At 32.8% G+C, this 19,401-nt stretch overlaps 1 protein-coding gene across 3 annotated transcripts in view; it reads left to right on the top strand.

The window, feature by feature from the left end:
• Positions 1-19,072, top strand: part of LOC149790592 (uncharacterized) — a 133,132-nt gene extending 114,060 nt beyond the window's left edge. For 2 of the 3 annotated variants that reach the window (XM_089972687.1, XM_089972689.1), the window contains exons 5-7: positions 2,409-2,475; positions 4,915-4,981; positions 7,536-19,072. In XM_089972687.1, coding sequence (XP_089828813.1) covers positions 2,409-2,475; positions 4,915-4,981; positions 7,536-8,128 — 727 coding nt within the window. In that variant the 3' untranslated portion in view covers positions 8,129-19,072. The remainder of the gene's footprint in view (positions 1-2,408; positions 2,476-4,914; positions 4,982-7,535) is intronic. The other variant, XM_089972688.1, reaches the window with a different exon arrangement.
• Positions 19,073-19,401: the final 329 nt, after the last annotated feature.

Below are 19,401 nucleotides of genomic sequence, written 5' to 3'. Positions count from 1 at the left end.
TTCTAATAGATAATGGAATTTAGTATTTTAATACTAAACAGGTTAAAATAAACAGTAATTATTGCTGTCATCATATAATGTGCATTGTTATACTCCCCTTAAGAGTCCCTCAAGGGAGAATAGTCCTTGACTAATGAGTCACCCTCTATAAATAAAGCATTATTATTATTATTGTTATTATTATTATTATTATTATTATTATTATTAAATAGGTGAGATCAGTTCTAAGCCATCAGTTTCGTGTGTGGGCTGATTTATTGGACTAATCGTTACAAAAAGTTAGATATAAAGACAGAGACATACAGATATATAGATATTTAGATAGACAGATGAATGGATGGATAAATGCTGACATACTGACAATGTTTATTGAGCAAAGGTTGCATTTTATTGTTTTGTAATGTAACCAGGTCAAGTCTTTAGTCAGTACATAAAATATATAAAAAGTCATGTACCCATCTTGTTTGAAAGAAAACTAATCTAGCCACCAGAGTTTCTGTTTTCATACATTGATACATGTATATTGAAAAACTATGAACTACATGTATATACAGGATTTAGAAATTATGTGATGTACCATCTATCCAGGTACACTTATCTTTAACTTGTACTGTTCTGAAGAAAATTGGAGAATATTTTATTCTATTAATAACAGCATATTTTCATCCACAAGACCTGACAATAATATCCTGCTTCTAAAGAAACAAGGACTCAGAACAAATGTGCAGTGTTTTTGCAGAATGTTTTTCATATATCATCAGCACTGTATGATTATCTACAGCCCATGCTGGTATCTTATCCATACTACTATGGTACAGGAAGTATATTCAAATAAATGGCACTGCCTTCATTTATTAAAACCAGAGTTCATTTTTGTTGTTAATGACATAGTCAGGCCAATGGTAATTTTCAGACAAAGCTCTTAATGCTGTACAGTAAAACCTGTCTTGAGAGACCTCTGCTATGAGAGACCACCTGTCTTGAGAGACCTCTGCTATGAGAGACCACCTGTTTTGAGAGACCAGGATCTCCATGCACATATTTATTGATTATATAGTGTTGTTACCTGTAATGAGAGACCACCTGTCTTGAAAGACCAATATTTTTTGGCAGAAGAGGTGGTCTTTCAAGACAGGTTCTACTGTACCTGCAAAATCTTGAAACCCAAGTGAACAAATATTATGAAGTATGTGGAAAATAGGAAAGAAATGTAGAGACTTATCCTTTGGAATTCAAAACTAATGGAAATTTGTACCAACTCAGAATTATCATTATGATGTATGGAAATTGATTGATTTACTACCTGAGTTACAGATAAAACAGGGCTTTTGTGTTTCTGGTTGAAAGTCATTCATCAAATAGTCTAGTGTAACGTAGATTGTTTGAAATTAAAATTTTAGCAATACATCTTCATCCATTATGCAGAAAGAAACATTGATATATTTTGATTATCCTAAAGTGGTGAAAAAACAGTACTACTTAATTTTATTTCACTATAGAGAGATAAATGCGGCATGCAAGTAAACTTCATTGCTAATACATGTACTGTCCTGTTTGGTTTAAAAATACCTGCATAATGCGATATTATAAATTTGTGTTTATTAATATGAATACCAGCAGAATATGATAATATAAATTTGTTTATTATTAAGAATGTAGAATATGATGTTATAAATTTGTGTTTATTATTGCAGAATGTCTATAATTATGTTTATTATATCCACAGATATGATATTATAAATTTGAATTAATTATTAAGAATGCCTACAGAAAATTCTGTTATAAATTGCTGTTTATTAATAAGAATAACTGCAAACATTTATGTTATAATTTGTGTTTGTTATTGATTATGAAGTGTACATCATACTCTTATTGAGAAAGAAATTGGATTTCCTCACTTGCATAAAAACTATTATGCATACATATTGATTGAACTTTATTCTAAATATCTTTTTTCAACCTCACAGACAGAAAAGAAAGAAACATACTGGAACAAAAAAATGACTTTGTAAATTCATTTATTTAATGTACATTTGATCATTTTTGGTTGGTTTCTTCAATATATAATGTCAGATTGCTTTAATCTTTCAAATCAACCTTGTTCAATATTTTGCTGTTGTACAATGCCAATTGTATTTAATATTATAATGTTATGTATTTAATATTATTATGTTATGTACTTAATATTATAATGTTATGTATTTAATATTATAATGTTATGTATTTAATATTATGCTTTTACATCTCCTGTATGTTTAAACTACTGATCAATTTATAAAAAGAGAGTTAAAAATGTTTCCATTCAGAATGTTTAAGAAATGTATGGAGTTCCAGGAAACATGGAGTTTTGATACCATACAAAGCTGTTCATGGGAATCGTTTGTTAACATTTTCCATTTTTATTCCAGACTGGTTGTTTTGTTTGAAGACTGCTGCAAAAAGGTTGAACTACATGAACGGTATCTCAGTCTGAAGGTTTGTAGGAAGAAACTATTACTCTTTTAACCTCTTAGAATTACTGAAATTTTCCTTAAAACATTATTTTATAAGCCCCACAATAAGGGCACATAGTGTTATTCTATTTTGCATGTTCTGTATGCATCTATAAATCATTTGTTACACTTTAGTTACATTTTGTCTACATCTTTACATCATCTGTTACCCTTTAGTTATGTTTTGTGTACATCTCTTCATCATCTGTTACACCATAGTTACATTCTGTATACATCTCTACATCATATGTTAACTTTGGTTATGTTTTTTGTAAATCTCTACATCATCTGTTAATTTTGGTTATGTTTTGTGTACATCTCTACATCAACTGTTGGACCTAGTTAAATTTTGTGTACATCTCTATATAATCTGTTATGCCTGTTTATGTTTTGTGTACATCTCTATATAATCTGTTATGCCTGTTTATGTTTTGTGTACGTCTCTACATCATCTGTTGGACCCTGAGTGGTCTAAGGCATTCACCTTTGCAGATCACTAGCATCTCACCTCTGTGCACATGGGTTTGAATCTTGGTTTGGCCAACATATATGAGAAACCTTGCCAGTAGTTTCCCCTGGGGAGGTGGTTCTTACGGGTTCTTCCCACACTAAAATTTAATGGTTGCCATGTATTATGGGTTAAAAAAGGCATTAATACCGTAACAACAACAACAACGTCATCATCTGTTACACCTTAGTTATATTTTTGTTCAGGTAATTTTCTTAGGGACTGTGGTGAAACATGTGTGCCATTGACACATTTTCAGTATCAAAAAGAAGTAACTTGAGGACATAATTACTAGAACCAAAATCGATACTTTATTATGACAGAATTTTTTTTATTTATAAAAAGAGGTGATTTATAAATAGATTCCAGCTGTTTATCTGATTTATATGTATAGAGGCATTCAGTGAGCCAGTTGATAAAAATTTCAAGCAATTCTATAGCAGTTTTATGCTAATATAATTTGATTCTATTTATGAATGCTTAAACAAAGGTAAGACTATTTTTCCTGTTTCATGACACTGTGTCATTTTTGTTATGCTACCTAATGGTCTCAAGTAGATATTTTTTTCTCAGTCCTTTAACCATCCACATTAGGGTGATTATTGTATTGCAGAATTTTCACCCTATGTATTGAATATATGCTGACACCCCACCTCTGAACAAATACATATATCGATGATCAGATGTATATTCTTAAAGTATCAACAGCAAAGGTTACTACCTGAAAACTTTTTACTCTGAAAATAATGAAGAACATTTCATAGTACTTTGATCACTATGAAATAATTGGAGTGAATTTTCAGTTATTAAAATTTGCATCATGATGACATTATTAAGTCTGTAATTACACATACAGTATTTTACATAATATCTGGACTGAAATTATCAATTGGAGTTAAATCTTATTGCAATTATTAATTCACACCAGTGAAATTATAAAGTGTCTTAACTGTGCTATAAGTGTTAGTGTCCATTATAAATGTTGTGAGCTAACAGTTCTTTAGGTTGGACATGTGTGTGTTTATGTTGAAAACAACTTCTCAGGTAAGGTATGTGTGTTGACATTGAAAACTACTTCCCAGGTAAGGTATGTGTGTTGACATTGAAAACTACTTCCCAAGTAAAGTATGTGTGTTCACATTGAAAACTACTTCCCAGGTCAGGTATATGTGTTGACATTGAAAGCTACTTCCCAGGTAAGGTATGTGTGTTTACATTGAAAACTAATTCCCAGGTAAGGTATGTGTGTTTACATTGAAAACTACTTCCCAGGTAAGGTATGTGTGTTTACATTGAAAACTACTTCCCAGGTAAGGTATGTGTGTTTACATTGAAAACTAATTCCCAGGTAAGGTATGTGTGTTGACATTGAAAACTACTTCCCAGGTAAGGTATGTGCTTTGACATTGAAAACTATTCCCAGGTAAGGTATGTGTGTTGACATTGAAAACTACTTCCCAGATAAGGTATGTGTGTTGACACTGAAAACTAATTCCCAGGTAAGGTATGTGTGTTTACATTGAAAACTACTTCCCAGATAAGGTATGTGTGTTGACATTGAAAACTACTTCCCAGGTAAGGTATGCATGTTGACATTGAAAACTACTTCTCAGGTAAGGTATGTGTGTTTACATTGAAAACTAATTCCCAGGTAAGGTATGTGTGTTGACACTAAAAACTACTTCCCAGGTAAGGTATGTGTGTTGACATTGAAAACTACTTTCTAGGTAAGGTATGTGTGTTTACATTGAAAACTACTTTCCATGTAAGATAATTGTGTTGACATTGAAAACTGCTTCCCAATTAAGATATGTGTGTTTACATTGAAAATTGCTTCACAAGGAAGGGATTCTTGTGGGGGGGGGGCTAGATTCCATCTGACACCAGCACCTAAATAATTTCCTTGTTTTTCAGATGATTCTTTTAGACAAGATGGAGGAACTCAAAGAATTAGAGAGAAAAGAAAGAGATATTCTTTATGGTAATTACAGTCCTATATATTTTGATGTAATAGAAATCCTCATAATGAACAACCTGGTTATTAACATCATTGTCATTATCATATAAACATAACTGTACAAATTGCTATTGAAAATGACTTTTTGGACCAAATACTGTAATGTTTATAAAGTCATTTTAAGCATTTTTTAAGTCAAGGCATGAGAATATTTTACACAAAAGACGTAGAAAATGAGAGGTAAAAACTGAATTTCAAACTTGCTTTGTATCATGACTTTTGTAAACCACTTTGCCAAGTTAGAGCGCATGATACATTCCTAACATTTACATTTATGTACTCTCAGTGCATTTCTACTCATTTTAACTCAGTGATTCTGATTATTATTGTTTAACATTGAAAATAAAGCACAAATTTTGAGTTGTAACGGCAATATTTTCACTCATATTGTCTTTGTCTCTATATATAATTAGAAAAATTAGGAAATGGAGGGAAAACTCACTGTTTCTTTTTGTATTAATACTTGCAAAATATTAAATTTTAATTAATAATAGGAAAGGTAGACAATACAAGTTGCTTTCCAGTAGAACACTTGCAGATAACATCAACCTTTCACTAAGTACACACAGCTAGGTTCTGGCCTGAGGGCGAATTTGCCCCTGCCGTGACTCTAACAATTAGGTACACACAGCTAGGTTTCTAGCCTGAGGCAGTGTATTCCCTAAGGGTGAAAGACTGAGAGTCATAAATCCCCATGGTGTCACACTTGGGGTTCAGACTGAGTAAAACAAACTTTGGTATCAAATCTAGGGGTCATATTAACATTTTGGCGGTCTCTGAAGCACAAATGAGGGTATAGGGAAACACTGCCTGAGGGCAAATTTGCCCCTGCTGTGACTTTTGATTTTACTGCTTAGGCAACAGGCAATTTCATTTGTGTATTAAGATGTATAACTGCTGTCTTGCATTTTCCTATCCCATTGTCATCTACTGTCCCTACTAGACTTGTTTCATATTACAGTGCTCTCTACTATTCATGATACATCTATTTCCTCTCTTTTGGAGTTTCCTATCCTATTGCTGTCTACTGCCCTTGCTACCTCTGTTTTCTATCTATTGAGTTTCCTATCCCAGTGTTATCTACTGCTGCATCTATTTTCTATGGAGTTTCCCATCCCAGTGCTATCTGTTGTCCATGCTACATCTGTTTGCTATCTGTGGAGTTCCCTGTCCCTGGGCTATCTACATCCCTTGCTAAATCTGTTTCCTAGCTGTGGAATTTCCTATCCATGTGCTATATATGGTCTTTGCAACATCTGTTTGCTATCTGTGAAGTTCCTTATCCCTGTGCTATTTACTGTCCTTGATAAATCTGTTTCCTATCTGTGGAGTTCCTTATCCCTGTGCTATATACTGCCCTTGCTACATCTGTTTCCTATCTGTGAAGTTCTCTATCCCAGTGCTATCTACTGTCCCTGCTAAATCTGTTGTGGAGTTCCTGTCCCAGTGCTATCTACTGTCCCTGCTACATCTGTTGTGGAGTTCCCTATCCCAGTGCTATCTACTGTCCCTGCTACATCTGTTATGGAGTTCCCTATCCCAGTGCCATCTGTTGTCCCTGCTACATCTGTTGTGGAATTCCTGTCCCAGTGCTATCTTCTGTCCCTGCTACATCTGTTGTGGAGTTCCTGTCCCAGTGATATCTACTGTCCCTGCTACATCTGTTGTGGAGTTCCCTATCCCAGTGCTATCTTCTGTCCCTGCTACATCTGTTGTGGAGTTCCTGTCCCACTGCTATCTGCTGTCTCTGCTAAATCTGTTGTGGAGTTCCCTATCCCAGTGCCATCTGCTGTCCCTGCTACATCTGTTGTGGAATTCCTGATCTCAGTGCTATCTGCTGTCACAGTTATATCTGTTCCTATTATTGCTTGTAAAGAATTGCCATGTACAACATGTTGATAGTAATTTAAAGGAATGTTTGACACTGAGATGGAGAAATATGTTGGAAAATTGATCTCACTATAAATAATCTCACTACTTTTGGAGAAATACTTTGCAGGTGGCTGCCAGTCCAGTTGTCATATTGTCCCATGTATTTAGATTTAAAATTCCGATATTGGCAAGGTAAACATGTTGTCCTTGCATTTCAATTTATAACAGCCAATGCACATTTTAATCCTTGCATTTCAGTTTATAAAGAGTCAATAGACAAATGCAGCAACACAAAGCATTGTAAATCAGTTTTTTTCTTTCATTTAAATTTTATGTGATCTTGATTGTCAGTGCTATGGAAATGTATGTTTGCATTCATTTCTATTTCATTTGATCTTGATTGTCACTTCTATGGAAATTTATGTTTGATTTCATTTTTCAAACATTTCCACTGATTAAACTTCACCAAACAAATAAAACAATTAGACAGTTCCAAGAATATTTTTGGTTAAATTTGTAAATTTTCAAAATTAACAATCCTGAAAATTTTATTGTTCACCATATCTATGATTCACTTTTCTAAAAAGTGTACTAATAGTTGGCACATAAATGTTCTGTAATGTATTAATCCATGCATTTTTTTCAGCAGGAAAAAATTCTCGATTTGATAACGTCAGGCAGAGCATCATCAGCTCAACCTCCACAGATAGTAACAGCTGGGATTGCTACAGTCTTGTATCATCCCCAAACCTTCCTAAATCTGCATCTGAAAGTCTCATGAACTGGCCATCCACCTCTTCAATAAAGAGCTTAGACATGGGAGAAAACTCTAGTGGAATGGATGATGCATGTTTCTTAGAAGAAAATTTAGAATACATTGACAATGGCAGTGATACTGAAGACAGTGATTCTAATGTGACATTTGACTCTGAAGGCATTTCAGATGGAGATATCCAATGTAGAACAGTGGAATTTGATCAGAGTATGGAAATAGACAATACAATTTGCGAAGGCAAAACTTCTCACAAGAAAGAAGGGGAGGTAATCATGGAGCAGGAAATTATAAGCAGTAAACCAGTGGGTGCTAAAAGTAAAACAAATACAAATGGAAACAGTGATGAACCAGTCAGTCATATAAATGGTGCTATGTTTAATGGTGTTCTTCCAGAAATAGTGATAAGTTTTCATTCAGATGGTGTTGTTTATATCAATGACAAAGATGAAGTTACAAAGTTGTGATACTTTTGTGACATACAGTTTTTTGTATAGTCATATTATTGTTGTACATTCTAATTCATGTGATTATATTTTATTTTTATATTTTATTTACTTGTTTTCAATGAAAAGAATCTGCAACTTTATTAGTATTTAAATAACTACAAAATGCGAGATTTAAAGAGATATTCCATTAGTTTGTCCTAGTTGTAGTTCTTTTGTATGGAGCTCACCTGCAACTGTTACCTCCTTCCACATAGTATTTGTGTAACTTTGGATTTCTAGACTGATTGCCTGTTTCAGAACTTCAGAGACAGGGAACCAGACAGAACAGACCTGCCATCAAGATGAGGATGGGTTCCATTTACTGAGATGATAATACTCTTCAGAAACTCTTTAAGTGCTGACTGGCAATATTTTAAGTAATATTTATACTGTTTCAAATTTGCAAGCAAGAGAAAACTTTAAACAAGAAGGAATCAGGTCATTTTGAGATATGTCCATTATATGAGTTACTGATTACTGAAAGCCCTTTAACAAAAACACTTTTGGACTGTATCAACCAATTCAGTTTTTTGAATAATGTCTGGTATTTATGTCCCCAGTTTTGGAGTTATCAAAGTGGTAATATACTTTTAACAACCTGCAGGCAGGTTGATGGACACTTACTTATCTACAAAATGTATTAAAAATATAACTTTATCTCTTTACCAACTACTTAGTAGTGTTATAATTAGTCCTTAGAAAATGAGAGAAACATGTATATTCAACATTTATTGTTTGATGAATCAAGCTGTACAAACATATCTGAACCAAAGGTGTATTCTTTTTTCCACTGTAGAATTCTTTTTTAGTTGAATTACCAGTCGTCTGTTATGTTACCTTAGTGTTTGGATAACTCTTTCCTCTTTCTCCCCCCCTCTCTCTCTCTCTCTCTCTCTCTCTCTCTCTCTCTCTCTCTATATATATATATACACACAAACTCACATCTGTATATGAGCTGTGCAATATAATTTATATGAGCTGTACCACAAGATTTTAAGCATCTGTCATGTCTCCTTAAAGCACAAATAATTCATTCTCTCCTTTTCTCTCTCTTTCTGTCTCTTGGCTGTCACATAAGATATTACGCCTTCTTGAGTATGACGTGATATTTAGGATTGACTTAGTTGATGACATGTATTTTGTCCAAGGTCTCTATCATGTCACAAGTGACTTTGTTGATGACATGTATTTTGTCCAAGGTCTCTATCATGTCACAAGTGACTTTGTTGATGACATGTATTTTATCCAAGGTCTCTGTCATGTCACAAGTGACTTTGTTTATGCAGAAAAATATTAGGCTGATTGATTACTTAGGATCCTGAAAAGTTGAAATCTAAAAATAGGGATGGAACTTTGGGTATGCTAGCCATTTTAAATGCCTACAACAAAACAGTATATTAGGTTATGATATTGTTCATCCATCCATCCATCCATCTGTCTGTCTGTCTGTCTATTATGACTCCATTTCCAAGCAATAGCTCGAGTTACCAAACTTTGTGGATGGCATGTATTTGGTGTAACCCTCTTGATTTCAGTGTCAAAAGGTAAAATGTCAAGGTTACTGACTAAAAAATGATTTTCACATAGAAACTCAAGTTGCCCACTACATACAGTTACAAACTTTTTAGGTGGCTTGCTACTGGGGTAAGGAAGAACCCCATTTTTGTTTTATTACCAAAAGGTCAAAGATCAGAGGTCATAAGTTGAAAAAGAGAAATGGTTTCATTTATTGTAGATGATTAGATGATATGAATAAACATTTATTTTTCAATTAATTAAAACATTTTTGCCACATATGGCAAAATAAAATTTTGTTTTTCAATTAATAAAAATAGTTCTCTTACTTTGGCAAAGTTAGCACATTTATAACTCATTAGTTGTACAACTCTTGAACAATTTTGTTTGCATTTAATATGTTGCATTAAAAATACTACAACACAGATAATATGTTGCATGGTGTCAATTTGTGATGAGCTTCTTGGAGTGGGTTCTTTCAGAATGGAATAGTGACTTAAATAATTTGGATATTTATATGAAAGAAAATCCATCTTATTTCTAACATATATCTTTACTAAAAGTGCATAAAATGTGTCAATCAAAAAATCTTTTGGAACAGCTCATATATATTTTCACCTAATATAAGCAAATTTTTCTATAAATTACTTCATGGCTAGAGACATTATATAATAATTACTTTATGCCATTACTTGCTTATGATTTTTTTATTTGATTCAAATATCTTTGTCACAGAGACATATAGGATGCTATTAATTTATATTGTTTCTTTTTATGCACTGCATGATGGCTAAGTGCCTGATACATCATAATCATATTGTATATATGCACATTTTTTGTCATGTTTGGTTTTCACATAATCAGCCTGTACAAAATGTTTATTGTTTATTTTGATGACCAAATTGAAGACCGTTAATTCCACAAGTTTTAATTTTAAAAAATTTCTAGCTATACTCCAAAGGGGACAAAATTTAAAATGTAAAAAAATTCTACATGTGATATTTATTCATTGTGATAAATGATTCAAAAATATAATGATTGTGGTTTCTTTATTATCATTTTGTATATTATTATTATTATTATTATTATTATTATTATTATTATTATTATTATTGGCTATTTCTATAATTTGTTTCTCACTGTTAAATAGCATGTATAAATTATGGAAAAGTTATGTAATAGCACAGGTGTTAACACTGTAGGCAATGCATATATTCATTAACACAGGTGTTGACACTACAGGTGATGCATATATTCAATAACACAGGTGTTAATACTGCAGGTAATGCATACATTAAATTTTTGATACATTTGGTAAGTCTCATGGACTTCCACAAGTAGAAATTGTCTGACACTTTTTTTGTTACATGGATACTTTTATTTTTCAAGTATACTTCCTTGCAGGAACTTGTCATCTGATTGCAACATGTGGCCTTTATAGTCCTCCACAGAGTCAATGGCACTCTGCATAATGACATGGGTGAGTTAAGTATTATCAACAGGTGACTTTGATTGGAGACAAAATGTAAAGAGTAAATCTTAATCAGTCATGGCTATTGCACTATGAGTTTATAATACTGTTTGTAGAAACCTATTAAGCTTGATGATTGGACATGTGCAGTTTAAATTGCTGCAGCATGCAGTGTTAGCATATATTGTTGTGGAGTTGTTATGATTTGGTTATGTCCATCCATCCATATCAAGGCTTCCAAAACAAAAATTACAGGACAGGTGCATTATTAAATGTTTTCAAGTGTAAATCTGGTTTAAAGAACAAATAAAGAATAACATCTCAGCTTATCATTTCTCTTAAGTTTTCATTTGCTTAAACTCAAAATGCTATCTTTATGAAAAATTAAAAAATTAAGAGGTATTGAAAGTCAAGTTTTGGCATTAAAAAATAAACAGCTAAAATTCTTTTACTTAAGAGGAGGGAGTTGAAGCACAGTGGTGATAAATGTCCAAAACAGATCTCATAAGTTTTGGAAGCCCTGATCCTTAAATACATTGTTTTGTCTTGAGTATTTTGTAGTAACGTACATACATACATACATATATATCAAAACAGTATTTTGTAGTAAGATTGCACAAATACTTACAGAAGATCAGTGAAATTAAGTTACCATGTACATGTCCTTGCTATTTTTTCAAGCCATTACAGCAGTTTGTCTATTTTTTTCCCCCACACATTAACTTTTTAATTGCCAGTAGCTTCTTGAGGGTTGGTGGTTCTTTCCGGGGATTTCCCAGGTTCTTCCTCCACCATTAATACTGGCCGCCATGTATAGCCTATCGTGTGCTGAAAAATGGCGTTAAACCCTACAACAACAACAACTTTTTAATGGGGCCTCGAGTGGCTGAGTGGTCTAAAGCGCTTTCCATTACGGATCACTGACATCTCACCTCTGTCTGCGTGGGCTCAAGTCTCGGATTCAGCTCATGTGGGTATGTGAGAAAGCTTGCCATTAGCTTCTTGTGGGTCGGTGGTTCTTTCTAGGGCTTTCCCGGGTTCTTCCTCCACCATTAATACTGGCCGCCATGTATAGCCTATCATGTGCTGAAAAATGGCATTAAACCCTACAACAACAACAACAACATTTTAATACCTCTTTGGGATTTTAACTTTGTCTACAAAAGAAAAACCCACTTTAAGCTGTTCATATGCTGATGATCTAAATATATTTTTAAGCCATTACAGAAACTTTCTATTTTTTGAAAACATTTTTAGGTCAACTGAAAATAATGTACATGTACAGCAGAAAGCATCCTGGTTCAGAAGCTTTCAAGTGTACACAAATGATGCAGCTTTGCCATCAATAGTTGCTGTTGTTAAAAATAATACAAGCTTAAAATGATTTCTCCTCAAATAACACTTACCAGAATTAATAGAATATGACAGAAAGAATCCTTGTATAAAGACCTATCAGTTTTACAGTGCCACTCTATCAAATATGGCTGCTGTTACTGAAAAAAAAGGAAACTTTGACATGGATTTGATCAAATTTTATAGAAGACATTCAGGGATAAAGGGCTTCTAGATTTATTTTACAGTGAATGCCAATCTGCAGTCAGTTATGGCCCCTTTTGATAAAGATTTAAAAACCTTTAGGTGACTGTCCAAAAACTAGTCAACAGAAGTTGATGAAGTTTTACTGAAAGCCTACAGGCATAAGGTTTTCTAAGACTGCATAAATGATGCAGATCTACCATTGCAATACGACTGACTATTACAATGTTTAATGTCAGGAAGCATTATACTAACCCAGATATCTTGGTCAATTGTCTGTATGTTTGACTTTATGAGGTAGATATATTGGCCAGTTGTCCTTGCATTTGACTTTTTGAGGTAGATATCTTGGCCAACTGTCCATGCATTTAACTTTTTGAGGTAGATAAATTTAACAAAATTATTATTTGGTCAGAAATGCTATAAAGGCAAAAATACTTTGAAGTACATGTATGTTATTGTGTCATGAAAGAATCTCCATTTAATGACCCCCCCCCCACTCATTTTGTAGCATTCCAAATATTACCTGTACATCATGGTTTGGAAAAGTCAGCAAAAGTTGTACTTAGTAGCTTGTCTATCAACAATATGACATACCCTACCCATATCATTACTACTGAAGTGACTAATATGCCTTAACATACCCATGTCATTACTATTGAAGTGACTAATATGACTTAACATACCCATGTCATTACTATTGAAGTGACTAATATGTCTTAACATACCCATGTCATTACTATTGAAGTGACTAATATGCCTTAACATACCCATGTCATTACTATTGAAGTGACTAATATGCCTTAACATACCCATATCATTACTATTGAAGTGACTAATATGCCTTAACATACCCATATCATTACTACTGAAGTGACTAATATGCCTTAACATACCCATATCATTACTACTGAAGTGACTAATATGCCTTAACATACCCATGTCATTACTATTGAAGTGACTAATATGCCTTAACATACCCATGTCATTACTATTGAAGTGACTAATATGCCTTAACCTACCCGTGTTATTACTATTGAAGTGACTAATATGACTTACCCCACCCATGTTATTACTATTGAAGTGACTAATATGACTTACCCTACTCATGTCATTGCTATTGAAGTGACTAATATGACTTACCCTACCCATGTTATTACCATTGAAGTGACTAATATGACTTACCCTACCCATGTCATTACTATTGAAGTGACTAATATGTCTTACCCTATCCATGTCATTACTATTGAAGTGACTAATTGTCTTATCCTACCCATGTCATTACTATTGAAGTGACTAATATGACTTACCCTACCCATGTTATTACTATTGAAGTGACTAATATGACTTACCCTATCCATATCATTACTATTGAAGTGACTAATATGCCATTAACCTACCCATATCATTACTATTTAAATGACTAATATGCCTTAACCTACCACTGTCATTACTATTGAAGTGGCTAATATGACTAAACCCTTACCCATGTCATTACTATTGAAGTGACTACCTTACCCTACCATGTCCTTCCTATTGAAGTGACTAATATGACTTACCCTACCCATTTCATTACTATTGAAGTGACTAATATGACTTACCCTATCCATATCATTACTATTTAAATGACTAATATGCCTTAACCTACCACTGTCATTACTAGTGAAGTGACTAATATGACTTATCTTACCTGTCATTACTATTGAAGTGACTAATATGACTAAACCCTTACCCATGTCATTACTATTGAAGTGACTAATATGACTTACCCTATCCATATCATTACTATTGAAAACCCACCTGTACATCATGGTTTGGAAAAGTCAGCAAATGTTGTACTTTGTAGCTTGTCTATCAGCAATATGACTTACCCTACCCATGTCATTACTACTGAAGTGACTAATTGCCTTATCCTACCTATGTCATTACTATTGAAGTGACTAATATGCCATTAACCTACCCATGTCATTACTATTGAAGTTACTACATGTAATATGACTTAACCTTGACTTAACCTACCCATGTAATTACTATTGAAGTAACTAATATGACTTAACCTACCTCTGTCATTACTATTGAAGTGACTAATATAACATAACCTACCCATGTCATTACTATTGAAGGGACTAATATGACCTACCCCCCACCCATGTTATTACTTTTGAAGTGACTAATATGACACCCTACCCATGTCATTACTACTGAAGTGACTAATATGACTTACCCTCACCCTTGCTATTACTAATGAAGTGAGTAAAATAACTTACTCCACCCTTGTTATTACTTTTGAAGTGACTAATATGACTTACTTCACCCTTGTTTTTACTATTTAAGTGACTAATATGACTTACCAACCTATGCCATTTCTATTGAAGTGACTATGACTACTATTGAAGTTACTAATATGACTTACCCCACCCTTGTTATTACTTTTGTAAGGACTAGTATGACTTTGAAGTTTACTATTGAAAGGACCAAAATGATCTTGATGTTTACTATTGAAAGGACCAAAATGATCTCGAAATTTACTTTTGAAAGGACTAACATGACTTTGAAGTGAATATAAAAATAACATACATGCAGAGCAAATTTGTTTGTGATGACTGACAGAAAGATTAGCATATGTTGAATAAGTAATTAAAATGTAGTTTTTGTTTTGTTGTTGATTTTTATGAGCACTTTAACATTATTGGCAATATCATGCTGAGAAAATGGGAGCTAGGTGCTTTTCCTAAAGGCATATCAAGGTAGACAACCCAGGCTAGCCTGGATATAAATTGGAATCCACAATCATTGCATTATTAATCTAACTCTCCACCAATGGAGACACTGTGACTACTAATTAAATTGTAGTTTAAAACTGTCACTTATTGTCAAACATAAAAATGTCCCTTGCTGTAAATCACAAATATGTCCCTTGTTGTCAGTCATAAACTTTTCACTTGAAAATGATAAAAATGTCCCTTGTTGCCAGTGATAAAAATGTCCCTTATTGTCAGTAATACAAATTTTCAATCTTTTGGTTAAAGAGATGATTTCCTTGGCCTGGACAATTATCCATGCTTGGTCTAGTTTATGATAACAGTTGTTTTAAACTGTTTCCTGTTTAAATTACTATATAAATACAAGCAGTCTGTCTGATGAGTATAAATTCCTTTCAGGATAAACCTACTGTAATAAACCTACCCAACTCTTTTATGTTAGTAACAGTACTAGTGGTACTTTTATGTTAGTATTAGTACTACTGGTACTTTTATGTTAGCAACAGTACTAATGGTACTTTTATGTTAGTAATAGTACTACTGGTACTTTTATGTTAGTAACAGTGCTATTGGTACTTTTATGTTAGTAATAGTACTACTGGTACTTTTATGTTAGTAACAGTACTAATGGTACTTTTATGTTAGTAATATTACTACTGGTACTTTTATGTTAGCAACAGTACTAATGGTACTTTTATGTTAGTAATAGTACTACTGGTACTTTTATGTTAGTAACAGTGCTATTGGTACTTTTATGTTAGTAATAGTACTACTGGTACTTTTATGTTAGTAACAGTACTAATGGTACTTTTATGTTAGTAATATTACTACTGGTACTTTTATGTTAGTAACAGTACTACTGGTACTTTTATGTTAGTAATAGTACAACTGTTACTTTTATGTTAGTAATAGTACTAATGTTACTTTTATGTTAGTAATAGTACTACTGGTTGGGGTTTAATGGCAAAAATGTGACTATATGGTGCCAATTAAAAGTAAAAGTTCCAAAGATGTAAATATAAAGAATTGCCAAATAAATTAGGAAGACAAAGCCTTCCAAAAAACACATCCAGAATTGAAGATAGAATGGAAGCTTTCTTATGGATGTGAAAGTTATGCAAGTTGAAAAATTCAGCTTTGTCCCCAACTAAAAAAACAACCCAAAACAGAAGAAGAAAAAAATCCTTTATTATTTTGTGTAAGCTTCATTCCAAATGTTAGAAATGTGAAAGACCATATACATTTATGTGAGAAGGCAAGTAATTTAGTTTATAATGGATACATTTTATAGACTTGTAGTTCTGCATCAAAAGTACAGAAACCATTGGAAATTACTTCATTGTTGTAAGTATAAATTTTTAAATTTTCAAACTTTTATTCAAATTAAACTGAATTAATGATTTTTCATCACACTAAATTAATACTAAACTGGTATGTAATTTGTCATTTGCATGCTAGTTTTCTAAGGATTATAATAACGACCAGAATTTGAAATTTGAAAATTAAATTTCTTCATTTATTCTCCTGTAAGAAAATATAAATTTTAATCTGAATTCAAGAAATATTGTGATTTTAAATCTATAAAGGGCTCATACATACAGTAACAAAAGAAAATTGCTTACAGTCAAGCCTGTCCATAGCAACCACCCATGGGAAAAGAATCTGTCCTTTGTACACAGGTGACCTATGTATGCAGGTTAAACTTGCAAACCTGGTTTTTGAACAGATACTACAAAATGAATATGATTTATTATTATTGTTATTATTATTATTATTATTAATATTTCATCAAAATATTGAGTTATGTGTGTTATTCAACAGAATCATAAAACATGGATATGTTGTTCTTTTCCAAACTTTTATCAACATTTTGTGCATCATGACTAAAACACCAAATTTCAGTCCAAATTGAAAGCTTATATATGACTGTGAAACAGAGGATTGACTTTTACCACAGTTAACACTTGTCTGGTGAGGTCCCTTCTTATATGAGACATTTAATATATCTCTGGTGAGGCCTTCATTGTCTTGTATTGGATAGTTAACAAAGGTATGGTGAGGCTTCCAGTCTTAAACCAGATAGTTAACATAGTTCTAGTGAGGCTTCCAGTCTTAAACCAGATAGTTAACATAGTTCTAGTGAGGCTTCCAGTCTTAAACCAGATAGTTAACATAGTTCTAGTGAGGCTTCCAGTCTTAAACCAGATAGTTAACATAGTTCTAGTGAGGCTTCCAGTCTTAAACCAGATAGTTAACATAGTTCTAGTGAGGCTTCCAGTCTTAAACCAGATAGTTACAAGTGTGAATGGATAGACAGATGGATGGACTACTAATTTCTGGTTCCTACATCACAATACAGCCCTAATTATTAAAAAGATCCTTACTGTCTTGTCTAATGAATACATATTTAAGATTTTTGTTATACATTTGTTGTGTATTGATGCCAGTTAGATAGCTATTGCTATGTTTCTCTTTTGTTCTTTGTATGTCTGTCTCTCTCTGAACATTTTCATTTCAGGAGTCTAACTCAAAATTGTTCAAGGTATTTCAACCAAACTTAGTACATATGTAAAGTTTCCTAAAGGTGCCTTTCAAACTTAGTACACATGTAAAGTTTCCTAGAGGTGCTTTTCAAACTCAGAAATTTCTTCATTCATTATCAATATTTTTTGTTGCTATGGAAACAGAGTGCTGCAAAAGTAGAATATAAATTGACAACAGAAGACCAATGGCTACTTCAGCAAAGGTCCTTATATAAGTAGGTGTCCAGAACGATGACATCTCATGCTGCATAATTGCAAATATTTTGTTATGTAATGACCATCCTTTTCTTTGAATAACATACAATTGTCACCATGTGACATAGGAAATGTTGGACCTGTTGTTGTTATACTACTAACTGTAGATGATACAGTTGCATTGATAATTGTTATTCATGGAGCTTTATACATTCCTTTTCGTGTGAAAATATATTTAAGATTCTCAAACAACTTCAAAATATTATGTAACACTTGATGTAACACTTTGTTTAACACTTGATGTCTTGTAATGCTTTATATATCTACCAGTTGAATACTATAACATACAATGCACTTACCCTCATGTAACACTACAATGTTATTAATTCTCATTGTTGTGTGATAAAATATTATCTTTTATTTTTATATTTTATTATAATCAGAAACAAGTTTTGCTGAGATAGTGAAAAAAACCTGTACCTTGGAGATATTTGAAAACTTTTATGAAGATAACATTCAAACTTTGTATCTCATGCAAAAATACCTGTGTTTGAACATGTAAAGAAATACTCATGTTTGAACATGTTTAGCGTTTAATCTGTCCAGTACTCATTGAATACTCCTATTAATCAGACACTAATGTGTTAGAGAAAGTGTATATAGAAATACTCACATTCCTGAAATTAATATCATGATTCCAAAATTAGTCAGATTTTTTTGTGTATCTTTGTACATTAGAATGTATGCTTATATCCATTTCGTAAAATTGTACAAAGTTTGTTAATTAAGCAAAATTATTGTTCATAATTTTGAATTGTTGATCTTTGAGATCAATAAATCTTGCTAAATTTGTATGTTTGTGTTATTTAATATATTAAAATAATTAAAACTGAAAAGTTCATGTATGGCTTCATTTTTATTTTTAAATGCCCACATCCTTCTAGTTGTATGGTATACAAAGTTACCCATGTTGCCATCCATCTCCAGTAGCCTAAAAGGTTAGACCATCTGCCTTGGATGTGGGAGGTTGCTGGTTCAAATCCAGGCCAAATCATATCAAAGACTTTTAAAACTGGTTGAAACTTTCTCACTTGGCGTTTAGCATTAAGAGGTTAGTGTTCTGACTGGTCGGCCTGGTGTCACATAATGTGTCTGGGTGGAACATGATGCTAGACATCACTACAAAGTGCAACTCTGCAGACATTGAAACAATAGGACTAAAATTATTAA

Source organism: Sinohyriopsis cumingii, chromosome 10 (assembly GCF_028554795.1).
Source record: "Sinohyriopsis cumingii isolate HCF-2022 chromosome 10, ASM2855479v2, whole genome shotgun sequence".
NCBI classification, from domain to species: domain Eukaryota; kingdom Metazoa; phylum Mollusca; class Bivalvia; order Unionida; family Unionidae; genus Sinohyriopsis; species Sinohyriopsis cumingii.
This window is presented reverse-complemented; position numbering and strand designations above follow the sequence as displayed.